Source organism: Myotis brandtii, unplaced genomic scaffold, assembly GCF_000412655.1.
Source record: "Myotis brandtii unplaced genomic scaffold, ASM41265v1 scaffold187, whole genome shotgun sequence".
NCBI classification, from domain to species: domain Eukaryota; kingdom Metazoa; phylum Chordata; class Mammalia; order Chiroptera; family Vespertilionidae; genus Myotis; species Myotis brandtii.
The window spans coordinates 1,702,094-1,715,149 of record NW_005356944.1 but is presented as its reverse complement, the minus strand read 5'-3'; the positions used below and the strand labels follow the sequence as shown (position 1 = coordinate 1,715,149).

At 54.7% G+C, this 13,056-nt stretch overlaps 3 protein-coding genes across 10 annotated transcripts in view; 2 read left to right on the top strand and 1 right to left on the bottom strand.

Annotated features, from left to right (window-relative positions):
- The first annotated feature begins 1,732 nt into the window (after positions 1–1,732).
- Positions 1,733–5,759, top strand: FIBP (fibroblast growth factor (acidic) intracellular binding protein). Of its 3 annotated transcripts, none has more exons than XM_005864261.2 (10): positions 1,733–1,935; positions 2,100–2,298; positions 2,483–2,609; positions 3,440–3,540; positions 4,027–4,160; positions 4,511–4,619; positions 4,702–4,765; positions 5,020–5,106; positions 5,194–5,291; positions 5,639–5,759. In XM_005864261.2, exons 1-10 carry the CDS (start codon positions 1,851–1,853, stop codon positions 5,706–5,708), a joined length of 1,074 nt encoding a protein of 357 aa, XP_005864323.1. In that variant the 5' UTR covers positions 1,733–1,850; the 3' UTR covers positions 5,709–5,759. The 3 variants fall into 3 exon arrangements, with proteins under 3 accessions (XP_005864323.1, XP_005864322.1, XP_014393545.1); XM_005864260.2 differs by having other exon boundaries at positions 4,027–4,181; XM_014538059.1 differs by lacking the exons at positions 5,020–5,106; positions 5,194–5,291; positions 5,639–5,759 and adding an exon at positions 4,852–5,013 and having other exon boundaries at positions 1,753–1,935; positions 4,027–4,181.
- A 176-nt stretch (positions 5,760–5,935) lies between these two features.
- CTSW (cathepsin W) lies at positions 5,936–9,651 on the bottom strand. 6 transcript variants are annotated; one of them, XM_005864262.2, is made up of 10 exons: positions 9,336–9,651; positions 8,789–8,873; positions 7,888–8,001; positions 7,361–7,515; positions 7,153–7,249; positions 6,988–7,068; positions 6,791–6,913; positions 6,527–6,591; positions 6,245–6,445; positions 5,936–6,165 (listed from the first exon to the last, which is right to left on the bottom strand). In XM_005864262.2, the coding sequence occupies exons 1-10, from the start codon at positions 9,420–9,422 to the stop codon at positions 6,061–6,063; spliced, it is 1,113 nt and encodes a 370-aa protein (XP_005864324.1). In that variant the 5' UTR covers positions 9,423–9,651; the 3' UTR covers positions 5,936–6,060. The 6 variants fall into 6 exon arrangements, with proteins under 6 accessions (XP_005864324.1, XP_014393544.1, XP_014393541.1 ...); XM_014538058.1 differs by having other exon boundaries at positions 5,936–6,445; XM_014538055.1 differs by having other exon boundaries at positions 6,245–6,591; positions 6,988–7,249.
- EFEMP2 (EGF containing fibulin-like extracellular matrix protein 2) overlaps positions 7,962–13,056 on the top strand; it is a 12,452-nt gene continuing 7,357 nt past the window's right edge. The window contains exon 1 of the mRNA XM_005864254.2: positions 7,962–7,966. The gene's annotated coding sequence lies outside the window, so the exon portion shown is untranslated. The remainder of the gene's footprint in view (positions 7,967–13,056) is intronic.

The window sequence follows — 13,056 nt, the reverse complement described above, 5'->3', positions numbered from 1 at the left end:
GGGGACACATACAAGGGATTCTTTTGTTCAATAAGCCTTAATTGTGTGTAAAACCCATGCAGAATAAACTTGATCAAGGGTCTTTAAAGAAGCCTTAATCTGACAGGGGAGACAAGCTGTTTAAACAAGAAGCAAATGCAGGAGGGATATAGTCTGAGGGACGCCCCCCACCCGGGAAAAGGTTTCCCGAAAGAGACCATATCTGAAGGTCCCGGAAAAATGCATAGGGCTTTGTCAAGTAATGAGAGAGGAAATAACATGGTGAACGATGCTGGGGCCTGCAAGGGCCTAGCTGCTTTCGGAACAGTGAGAGTAGCTTGATTTCTTTTTGAAAGGCAGGTGCATGTAGAAAGTGCTAAGAGAGGGGGACAGGGAGGAAACAAAGGTGGTCGGAAGCCAGATCCTAAGGGCTTTCACTACTAGGCTGGCACATTTTCACAGGCCAGTAAGGATTTTAATCAGGGGAGTAACATTTTAAAATATCTATTTTAAAAATGTTGTTCAGCCGAAACCGGTTTGGCTCAGTGGATAGAGCGTCGGCCTGCGGACTGAAGGGTCCCAGGTTCGATTCCGGTCAAGGGCATGTACCTTGGTTGGGGGCACATCCTCAGTAGGGGATGTGCAGGAGGCAGCTGAATTGATGTTTCTCTCTCATCAATGTTTCTAACTCTCTATCCCTCTCCCTTTCTCTCTGTAAAAAAATCAATAAAATATAAAAAAAAAACGATTGTTCAGGCTGCTCTGTGTGAGATGGACGATGGGGAGGGGATGTAGGCAGGGAGATTAGTAAGAACACTGTGTCAACGGGCAAGGAGAATTTTGCAGAAGGACTGGGCTGGGGCCGTGCCAGTGAGGGTGGAGAGAACAAAAGAGATAATAGAAATATTTAGGAGGCAAATCAGCAAACTGAATGTGGAGAGGAGTCTGAGAGAAAGCCCAGGTTTCTGATATGGTGGATGTCGGGGCTGTCACAAATAGGAACATAGGAGATAAACACAGGGGAGACTGACAGGCCTATCTAGCTGGGGCAGTGGGGGGGCGGGGCTGTGGGGAGAGAGTTTGGAAAGACTCATAGATAGGCTGCCCTCCTGATGTGGACTTCCAGGCAGAGCTCTGAGCTGCAGAGTAAAAGGCCAGTAGTTAGTGGCCGGGCAGGGGGATGGGAGGGGTGTAGCCCTGGCCGGTAGCTCAGTTGGTTAGAGCATTGTCCCTAAAACACCAAGGCCGCCGTTGGATCTCCGGTCAGAGCACATACAAGACGCAACCAATGAGTGCATGAATAAGTGGAACAACGCATCTACATTTCTTTCTTTAAAATCAATACATTCAACAAACAGGCACAAACGTGGGAGCAAGTGTAGCATCCCAGGAGAGATGCTTAGCGGCAGGAAGAACGGAAGGGCTCCCAGCAAAAGGCTTTGGAAGTCGGCTACACACCTTCATTCGCAGAAAAAAAAATTAGGATTGAGCCCTGGGAAACTCCCACATTTAGGATACAAGCCAGTAAGGATTTGAAAAGAGCTGAGAAAGCGGGGTGATGGGGCAGAGGAAGTGACGGGGAAGGGTTCCAGGGTCGGGGAGACGGGCCGGGCCGGGGTAGGGGTAGCGGTGGGGACCGGGGAGACCGGGACTCCCCGTCCTGCGGGGAGGTGGGGCCGCTCCACCACTTCCGCCTCTTCCCTCGCCGCTCCTGCCCCACCCTCTCTGTCCCGGAAGTGGTCCGTCTGTGGCTCCGGGTGCGGGAAGCGGAATTTCGGCGCTCCCGGAAGTGGCCCGTCGGCGGCGCGCCCGCCGGGGCAATACTCGCTCCTGCTGGGGCGCGGCGGCTGCTCCCGGGTCCGGGCGTCGCCATGACCAACGAGCTGGATATCTTCGTAGGGAACACGACCCTCATCGACGAGGACGTGTATCGCCTCTGGCTGGATGGTTACTCGGGTCTGTGAGGGGCCGAGCCGTTGTTTGGCTGGGCGAGGGGCGGAGCCTGCACTTGGCGGTCTTTAAGCGGGCGGAGGAGGGAGGGAGGTTTGCAGGTCGGAGCTGGAATCCCTGCAGGGGCTTTGCGGGCGGGGCGGGGCCTGATGCCGGTGCCTGCTCCCCAGTGAACGATGCGGTGGCCCTGAGGGTGCGCTCGGGAATCCTGGAGCAGACGGGCGCCACGGCAGCAGTCCTGCAGAGTGACACCATGGATCACTATCGGACCTTCCACATGCTGGAGCGCCTGCTGCACGCACCGCCCAAGCTGCTGCACCAGCTCATCTTCCAGATCCCGCCCTCCCGACAAGCGCTGCTCATTGAGAGGTGGGGATGCCAGCCACTCTGGCCATGTACCCATTTTGCAGACTGAAACTGAGGCCCAGGAAGGGACGGGACTCAACCGGGGCCCTGAAGAAGTGGAGAGCACAAGGGGCCAAGCCCAGGCTCTGCCAGCCCGCCTCTCCCCCTCCTGTAGGGGAAGTCAGTAGTGTCCTCTGCCTCCACGCAGGTACTATGCCTTTGATGAGGCCTTTGTGCGCGAGGTCCTGGGCAAGAAGCTGTCCAAGGGCACCAAGAAAGACCTGGATGACATCAGCACCAAAACTGGCATTACCCTTAAAAGCTGCCGAAGACAGGTGGGCACTGCAGCCTCCTCACCAACACAACATTACATATACAGTCCACCCCTGTGGCCACTACCCCAACTCCAACCTCCTCCTCCACTTCTGATTGTGGCAGCAGCTTCAGACCCAGTCTCCTCTCCTCTGTTTTTGTCATCTCAAAGCAATCCCCTGCTCTTCAGCCAGAGTGACCTTTCAGAATCCCAGATCTGACCATAGCTTTCTTCGGCCCATAAACTTTCACTGGCTCCTACTCCCTTCTGGGTAGTAGCCACATGCTTTGGCCTTGCCCTTCATACTCTCCTGTGAGCTGGTCCCTGCCAGCCTCCCTAGGCTTGCATTTCCCCAGAGTCCAGCTTTCTTTTGCTCGTGCTGCTCCTGCCTGGAGGCTACAGTTCTTGGCCATGTCTACTTGAAATCCAAGGCAGCGTCAGATGCCACCTTCTTCACAAGCTTCCTGGTGGTGCCAAGGAGAAGTAACTCTTCTTCTGGAACTTTAGTATCTTTTCTCTGCGTCTCCTGTGAACTCCCTGTATACAGCTTAGCATTTGCTCATTTTTTACTTTCTGAGCCTTAGGAGGGTCAGTTCCAGCACCAGCTGGAGAAGAACTGGAGAGCATGGTGCTAAAAAGTAGGAGTGAATTCAGTGGTAGGAGCTGAGCAAACGTTTATCTGAGATGGCAAAAGCTAATAGACATTTGTTGAATTGATAACTTACTGAAGGAATAACGGATCAGCATCTGTTGACAGAATAGATAGATAGATAGGTGAGGGATGGTGTTCAGTAAACAATTTATTGGATGAGCGACCTCTGACCAGTCCTTGCTCCCCTAACTTCCCTGCAGTTCGACAACTTTAAACGAGTCTTCAAGGTGGTGGAGGAAATGCGGGGCTCCCTGGTCGATAACATCCAGCAGCACTTCCTTCTCTCTGATCGGCTGGCCAGGTGAGCGACCGGGCAAGGAGCCATCTATCTCCCCCATCGGCACAGTCCTTCCCTGGGCCCTGAGTCTGGTCCCGCTCCCTCGCCCCCCAACCCACTTGACCTCTTGGCTGTGTGGGGGGATGGTTATCTCATTCCTGGTCTGTAAATTGGATCGGACTGGCCTGGGTTCAAATCCCAACCCGGCCATTCACCAATTGGACTGTGGAGGTGTCACCTGTAAAGCGTGTGGCACAGCTCCGGAGCTCGGGAAGTGCTCAGTAAATGGTAACTGTTACCCCTGTGGTCTCTTGCTATATCCCTTAGGAGACCTGGTTTGAAACCTTTTCACAGATGAGGAGGCCCAGAGAGAGGTGACCTGAAACATGTCACACAGTGAGTTAGGGCGAGAGAGGCCAGAGCTCAGATGCCTAGTAGATGTTGCAGGTGGGAGCTGCTTGCTCAGAGGGAATGCCCAGCTCTGACAGGTCTCCTTTCCCCTCCCTGCAGAGACTATGCAGCCATCGTCTTTTTTGCCAACAACCGCTTTGAGACAGGGAAGAAAAAACTGCAGTATCTGAGCTTTGGCGACTTTGCTTTCTGTGCTGAGCTCATGATCCAGAACTGGACCCTTGGAGCCGTCGGTGAGGCCCCCACTGACCCAGGTGCCTGGACACCTCCCCACCCTCTCAGGGCCTGCTACCCCACCAGCACTTACTCCTGCAGGCCCCTAGTTCCCAGCATCCTTTCTTCTTCAGGGCCCCTCCCCAGCCATCTCTGCTCATAGTCCAGTGTCCCCATACACACCTTATCTGCAGACAAGGGGCCCACTACTTCTCTGTGGTCCGGGGCAAAGCATTCCACCTCCCTGACACTCTGCTTTCTCTTCTGTCTTATGGGGGTGCGATGTGGTGGGTGAGGAAGGCTTGGGTTGTCACAGGAAGGCATTTTGTTGTGCCCTCGCCCCCCAACTCCCTTCCTGGGCCTTACTCAGACTCCCAGGTGGATGACATGGATGTGGACTTAGACAAAGAGTTTCTCCAGGACTTGAAGGAGCTCAAAGTGCTGGTGGCTGACAAGGACCTTCTGGATCTGCATAAGAGGTGACTCTGGGGGGTTGTCTGTGGGGTGGGGCCTGAAGTGGGGGGTCCAGGCAGCTCTAGGCTTGACCTTCTCTTCCTGCAGCCTGGTGTGCACTGCCCTCCGGGGAAAGCTCGGTGTCTTCTCTGAGATGGAAGCCAACTTTAAGGTCTGTGGCCCAAGCCAGCCTATGTCCCTTGGGTATCTCCAGCCTCCAGTGCACTGTCCCACCGGGTGACTCTGTTCATGCCCTGGGTTGACCAGCAGGTGGCGCTGTGGCTCCCTCTGCCCACCTGTGCTGGGGGAGCCAGCTCCTAAATGTTGGGAAGTTGATTGAGGGAGGTGGATAGATTTGGAGAGGGGCCTGCCCCTCCCCTAGCCTCTGGGGTAGAAGGCAGAACTCCCAGGCTCCCTGCCCCACAGAACCTATCCCGGGGACTGGTGAATGTGGCTGCCAAGCTGACCCACAATAAGGACGTCAGAGATCTGTTTGTGGACCTGGTGGAGAAGGTGAGCTGTCCTGCCCACTGTCCACTCGTCCCCGCCCTGGCCTGTCTCTGAGCTGTACCAGTGCCAGATGTTCCCTTGGGCCCACAGTTCGTGGAGCCCTGCCGCTCTGACCACTGGCCGTTGAACGATGTGCGGCTGTTCTTGAACCAGTATTCGGCGTCGGTCCACTCGCTGGATGGCTTCCGGTGAGTTACCCCGGCCTCCTGTTCAGCGTGGCCTCGCCCCAGCCAGCCTCCTGCCAGGGCCTGGCGCCCTGCAGACTCAGGGTTCCCTGTTCTGCTGCCCTGGGGTGAATGTCTTTGTGGACCAGAGTCCTGGCTTCACCTCTAAGAAGCTGTGACTTAACCTTGGGCAGGTTCCTTGATCTCTCCATGCCTCAGTTTCCGCACATGTAAGCTGGGGGTGATAATGGTGAAGGTCATAGAATATTGTGAGGATTAAAGAGTGAAGGTACATAGAGCACTTAGAGCAGGGCCGTGACACGGTGGGTTGTGGTAAACCTCGGCCATTACTGTTACCATTATCATTGCAGGCACCAGGGCCTCTGGGACCGCTACATGGGCACCCTCCGTGGCTGCCTCCTGCGCCTCTATCATGACTAAGGCCCCTCCCACCACTCTACTCACACTGACAATAAAGTTGCCATGACTTTGGAGGAGCCTGTGCCTGGGTAAACACAGGGTCCGTGTGTGGAGGGTGTGTACGCGTATGTGTCTAAGTGTCACGGTGTATGAGGACCTGTGTGTACACTGGCGCTGCAGGGACTAGGATGTGTTCAGGAATGGTGTCTATGCTCTCCCTCTCCATTTCCCCACCCAGCGGAGTCCACTGAGAATACAGAATCTTGTCTTTGTTTATTCAACGCATAGCAAGAGGATTGGGAGGACAGGAGAAGACTTTGGGGGTGGCCAGCAAGGACGCAGCAGGCATAGCAGGCGAGAGCGAGGGGCGGGCTCAGGGAGGGCAGGAGACCTTCTTAGCTGGTAGATCCACTCGGGCAGTAATCGGGTACTTGGTGATACCACAGGCATTGCTCCCTCGGTGCAGCCGGAAATAACCCTAGGAAGTCAGAGGACATCAGGGCAGGGCCAGAAGGCGGGGAGAGCCCTGCCCTGTCCTGTCCCAATATCACACTCACCTTCTCACCCCAGTTGGCCCCCCAGGAGTTCTTCAGGATCCAGTATGGGGTGGAGCGACGATGAGAATGGCCTGAGACGTCCTTTGCCTGCCTCCCCTCCACCGACTTGGTCTTACCAAAACCCACCAGCAGGACAACATGGTCCACATAGCGAGGGTCACAGGTGGTGTCTGTGGCCTTGATCACACCATTCTGGTATTGCTGCAGGGGCAGGGGCAGAGGGGCTGAGTCTGGGGCCACATCCCCTATATGTTCTTCCCCCCATTCTCTTCCCTGTCGCACCTGCAATAGCTTCTTGTTGATGGTCACAGTGATGGGGCCCTCAGTGGCCAGATACCGGGCAATTCCTGGGGGTAGAGGTGCCATCAGGCCATGCCTGCTCTGTCTCCCCTGCTCTCAGCTCATGGTTGTCTCCATCTCTCTCCTTCCCACCCCCATTCCTCCATCTCTGTCTATAGCCCCATCTGTCTGCCTCTGTCCTGGTTTGTCTATCCCTGTCATCCCTCCTCCCCCCCACATCTGCCTGGGTCTCCACCCTGCCCGCACCCTGCTCGTTGCCCGACAGCATGATGAAATCCTGGATCCAGGCCACCTTCTTGTGCTTCCTAGCCTGGCACTTGGTTCCGACCGCCCCCTGGAACGGATAGTCCTTTTCGCTAGCCAGGCCACCTGGAAGGAAGCAAGGCCGAGACTCAGCCCCAGAACATGCCCACCCTCAGCCCCCCAGAGAGGCCGGCACTCACTGTTGTTGAGGACAGTTATGAATGCGTCCCAGACGAAGCCGCCCCCGCAGCCATCCCCACAGCGGCCGCAGTCGAGTAGTTCTGGTGCCAGAAGGGACAATGTGGGTGACTGATCCCCAGGCCCCCTGCCCCCATTGGCACACATGCCCCCTCTCCCAGCCGTACCCTGCACAGAGACTTCCACAGACCGTTTGAACTTAACGCCCCACTGGGCTTCGATGTTGCCCGCAGCCGCCATGGCCCAGCAGCACAAGCAGGTTTTCTAGTGGGGAAAGGAGTGGGGGCTGGTAAGGGATCTGGGCTTTGACCCCTCTCCTCTCCTCTCCCTCCCACCACTGGGGCTGGACCGCACCAGGCTGGGTGAGGCAGATACCTGGTACTTGACAGGTGAGATGACACCGGGCGCCTTCCGCCAGTCACACGTGGAGGGCACTGACTCCTCCCACTCATCAGATCCTACCTTTCTGTCCACGTTGGGGGCCCTTCCAGCTGCCCTCTGATTCCCATACAGCTGGTCAAACTCCTCCTCTGGGGGACAGATGGGACCACCAAGATCACAATATTGACCCCTCCTCCCCATATTCTGCTTCTCCCGCTCCAGCCATCCACATCCTTGGCCATTTGAGTCCCCATAATACCCTGAGAGAGGCAAAGGCAAGGATGCTGAGGCACAGAGAGACCCAGTTCCTTGCTGCAGTGCATTCCCCTGCACCTGCTCTCAGCCTTGAGCTGAGCTGGGACACAGGCCTCCGGAGTACCTGTCCCTGCCCTCGGTGATTTGGGACAAGCACCCAGGCCCCTGGTCCTTGGAGTCCCTCTCCGGGAAATGAATGCCAAAGGTCCACCCTGTCCATCTGCCAGTACCCCTGGACAAGCTTTGATTCCCCACCCAGTACCTACCTGTAAGGTCACTGAATGCAGTCACCCCAAACTCGGCTGTGCCCAAGTCCTCCTCCTGCAGCCGCTGAGCCCGGGCCAGGTTTCGGGCAAAGATATCCAAGCGGCGAGCATACTCTGGACCAAAAGACAGAGGTCTTCCTAGGCTGACTCCCAAGCCCGTGGGGGCAGGAAGTGGCCACCTGCTGGGTGTCCTCCCACCCACCCTCACCCAGATGAGCACTGGCCTCTCCTGTGGCCCCTGCCAGCCCCGCCGCAGATCATCGGCCGAGGAAGTGGCTCCCAGCCCACTAGGGTGGGTTTTCCCAGGAGACGGGAAGGGGGCATCACTGCCCACCTGGGGGGAGCCAAGTAAAGGGTCTGAAGGCAGAGTGATTCAGAGAAAGGTGGGTGGTTGGGGACGGGCTTCCTGCCACCAAGTCACCACCTTCACACTTCTGACCACAGGTCTGGGGCTGGAACATGGCAGGGGTGGGGGAGGATGGGGTACAGCCCATGACAGGCTGAAAGGCACCCACAGACTATCCCCCTCAGGGAGATGAAATCCAGAGAGGGGGGCAAGAACAGAGCCAGCAACTCGGTGGAGAGGGAGTCCCAACTTGAGGACAAAAGGGGTATCTAGGTGTTTGCTGAAGGAACCCGTGACTAGATGGTGGTTTCCTGCTCGCTGCCAGGAGGCGCAGGAAAGTGGCTGTGGAGCTGAAGGATCCTCTGGGCAGACCCCCAACAGCCACCACCTCCCTCCAGATTCATAGCAAAGAATGACCGTGTTCAACGCACAGGAATGACATGCTTTCAGGCAACTGGGTTCACCTCAAGCCCACTGCCCACCCTGAGCCTGATTTCATCATTGATTAAATGGGAGAAGTGGGGTTGGACCAGAGACGAAGGGGTCCCATGATACCTGCTGGGTTCGAGTAACTTCGGTTATACTGGATCTGGAACAGAGTGAAGACCTCTTTCAGCTCCAGTGGCCCCGCACCTGGGTTCTGGAAGGAACCAAGGGTGGTGGGGGAGGGGGTTGGATGAGGAGTCCTTGCTGGGACTGAGCTAGGCCAGTGGTCCACAAACTCATTAGTCAACAGAGCCAAATATCAACCGTACAACGATTGAAATTTCTTTTGAGAGCCAAATTTTTTAAACTTAAACTATATAGGTAGGTACATTGTTATTAACTTAATTAGGGTACTCCTAAGGCTTAGGAAGAGCCACACTCAAGGGGCCAAAGAGCCACATGTGGCTCCAGAGCCGCAGTTTGCCGACCACGGACTAGGGGATCAGTCAGTTAGTCTGTTCTATCTCCCTGGGTGAGCTTTGGCATATCAATCACCTCTCCAGCCTCAGTTGCTCCCTCTGAGAAATGGGAACAAGTCAGTTGTTTCTGAAGGGGTGAGCCCCATGCATGGGGCTTGCAGAAGGAAGGGTTTGGGGAGCAGGTTGCGGGCACTTACCTGGACTCTGAGGGAGTCCTTGATGCCTTGGGCTAGACCTGCCACCAACAGGACCAGGAAGCAGGAGAGATGGGCAGTTAGTGCCATGCTGCTGCAGACCAGAGTGCTGGGGACAGGAAACTAAGACCAAGCTGGAGGTGCTGAGAGGGCGGAGCTGGAGAAACCACTGAGGGGAAACCAGGCTGGGAGGGGGAGGTGGACCCCTCAAGCAAGAGGCTTTCAGGCTTTTATCTCTACAAGGCCCTCTACCTGTCTACTCACCCCCCCTTTTCTTTTGTAATTTTTAAAAATATCTTTTTATTGATTTTAGAGAGGAAGGGACAGAGAAAGAGAGAAACATCAACAGTGAGAGAGAATCATTGATTGGCTGCCTCCACACACTCCCTATTGGGGATTGAGCCTGCCACCCAGGCATGTGCCCTTGAACAGAATCGAACCCAGGACCCTTCAGTCCAAAGGGCAATGCTCTATCCACTGAGCCAAACCAGCTAGGGCACACTTTTTCCTTATTCCACAGCGGCTCTCAGCCCACCCTCTTTAGAGCAGTTCTTAGATGCATCTGTCCCTAAGGAGACAGGTTGTGAGAGGGCAGTGACATAAAGCCATCAGCACTGTGAAGGGTAAGCCCAGGGGACTATGGGAGCCACAGGCCCCTGACAACTGGGTGTGGAGAGAGGGTGGTCAGTGGCCCCTGGGAAAACACTTGCTCATCCTTCAAAGCTTCGTCAGCTCAAGGGTCACCTCCAAGAAGCCTTCCCTGCTCTCATCTGATGTAACCTACAGCCCCTTGAGCCCCTGCGGTGCCTGAACCCACATGCATCTTCCTTCCAACTGCACCAGAGATGTCAGGTGCCTGTGTCCACAGTGCCCAGGATGTGGCTCAGCTCGGAGCAGGCTGGGTGGGTGTTGTTGACCGAACCATTTGTTGTCATGTTGTTGTTTCCCATGGGTTTTAAACAGGAAAGTGCAAGTGGCAGGAGCGTGTCCAGGGGACAGCAAATAGCAGCTCCTGCCTCCTTTTGCTCTTCATTCCTGTCACAATCTGAGTGGGGATGTGGGAGCAGAAAGACAGCAGGGTTGGCATCTCAGACAGAGCGAGGCCAAGGCCTGTGCAGTCAAGTGCCGGGAGGGCTGTTGACAGCGGTCACTGCTGCCTCGGTTTGAAGAGGTCCTCAGGCTGGGGCTCTCCCCTGTGAGCCTCCAGGCAGGAAACCAGTGCCCAAGACCAGAGATGGGGGGAGAACTGGTTTTCTGGGGATTCCATCGTGATGGGAGAGGGAGCAGGAGGAGGGCTCTGGTCCTGGGGTTCATTTATGTGTGTGCCTCACTACCTCATTTTTTCATTCATTAGGAACCTGCCCTATGTTGCTGCACCACCCTCACTCCCACTCCAGACAATAAGTCAAGGGACTACCCTATTGGGGAAAAAGAGCCATGCTGTCTTTATTAAAATTCAGTAGACAGACCATCCATAGAGGGGCACCTGGCTGCGTGGTTGTAGACCCCAGTCACATACCCTAAGCTAGTCTTGGATTGTGTGTGGCCTATGACTAAGGCCCCATGTGTCAGCCTCCGGGCTAGAGGTCCCAGTGTGGGCATAAAAGGGGATGAAATAAAATCCGTCTCTGTGGTGGTGGGGGTTGTGGAAACTTGGGGGAGGAGAGACTGGGGGTGTGGAACTGGGTGACCTTCCTCATTGATCCACTTCTTCCCTCCATTGAATGTGAGCCCCACGAGGCCAGATTTTAGTCTTTTTTGATTGGTGCTGTGTCCCTGGTACCTAACACAGAGCCTGGTCAATGGTGGCCACACTGAACATTTGTTGAATGAATGAATGAACTTCCCCACTCGCTCACTTGCACTCATCCTGCAGCTCCTGGCTGGCACCCAGTGAGGGCTGGGCCAGGGGCCCAGGGTCCTCAAGGGCCCACTGCCTGGGAGGAACTCCTGACATCAACCAAGATGAGGCTTTGGGCCCCAGTGCAAAAGGGCTGAAGGCGGGAAAGTTTGTTAGGTTCATAGAGGTCAGGAGACAACTTTGAGTGGCAAGTGCACTCAGGCCTAATAGTGCAGATGGAGGCTTGGGTCCAAGTTCGAGACGTCAACTGTGCAGCCAGCCATTCCCCTCGGGACCTCTGTTCCTCATCTCCAAGTGGCCGTGACAGTTCCTTTGCCTGGACTGACACTGTGGAGCACCTTCCACCCTGGCTGGCACAGAGCAGGAGTTCAAATGGTGGCTCCTTCATGCTCTACTGTGGGGCAAGGAGCCCAGAGCCTTGTTTTCTTGTTTGTTTTTTCCTTTTTGGTTTGTTGTTTTTATGTTTTATTAGAGCCCAGAGAGTCTTGGAGTCAGAAGGACTTGTGTTCCAGTCCTGTCCTTAGCACTCTGGCTGTGCCTGGACAGATCTTAGCCTCTCATCTGTGAGATGGGGTGATAATGGCGCCCCCTCCCTGGCTTGGCAGGAGGGTACATGCTGATACCTGGAATGGTTAGATCTTGATAATCCAGTGCTAACATTTTATTATTATTTAAATAATGGCTTGCCCTAGCCGGTTTGGCTCAGTGGATAGAGCATCGGCCTACGGACTCAAGGGTCCCGGGTTCGATTCTGGTCAGGGGCATGTACCTTGGTTGCAGGCACATCCCCAGTGGGGGGCGTGCAGGAGGCAGCTGGTCGATGTTTCTCTCTCATCGATATTTCTAACTCTATCCCTCTCCCTTCTTCTCTGTAAAAAAATCAATAAAATATATTTTAAAAAAAATAATGGCTCCATTGAGGTATGTAATTCACATACCATAAAATTTACCCTTGTAAATTATACAATTCAGTGGTTTTTAGTGTATCTATATAATTGTGTGGTCAACACCACTATCTAATTTCAGAGCATTCTCATCATCCCAAAAGAAACCCCATAAGTGTTAGCAGTCATTCCCCGTTACCTTTCCCCCTGGCAAACACTAATCTAGTTTGTCTCTCAGATTTGCCTATTCTGGCTGTCACATCAACAGAACATGGCTTCTTTCTCCTAGTATAATATTTTCAGGATTTGTCCACGTGGTAGCACATATCAGTTCTTTATTCCTTTTTATGGCTGGATAATATTCTATCATTTTTTATCCGTTCATATACATTTTGTTTATCCATTTGTAAGTCGACGGAAATTAAACTGTTTCTACGTTTTAGTTCTTGTGAACAGTGTTGCTATGAACAGGGTGTACAGACTTTTTTGTGTGGACATGTTTCAGTTCCCCCGGGTATATTCCTAGGAGTGAAATTGCTGGGTCATGTCACATTTTGAGGATCTGCAATAATTTTTCCAAAGGTGGTGCCGCAATTTACATTCCCACCCACGTTGTATGAGGGTTCCAATTTCTCCACGTGCTCATCGACACTTGTTAATGTCTGTCTTTTTGGTTTTAAACAGCTATTATTTTTAGCCTCCTCACCCAAGCAGCTGGGCAGGATCTGGGGTGGGAGAGGCACGCTCCAGTTCACCCTGCACCCAGGGCTCACCTCGGGACCCTTCCTGGTCACGTCCCCTCCGGGGCATACCCTCCCGGGCAGGGCTGCATTCGGGGAGATCGCGAGGATAAAGCGGGGTGGCAAAGGGAAGGGAGGGCTCCGCAGTTCCCGCACGTGGTGTGCCCCGAGGCCGGGGATCCCTGGACACGCGGCCTTTCCCGTCTGGCTCCGCCCTCAGCCCTGGGCAGGCGAGGCCC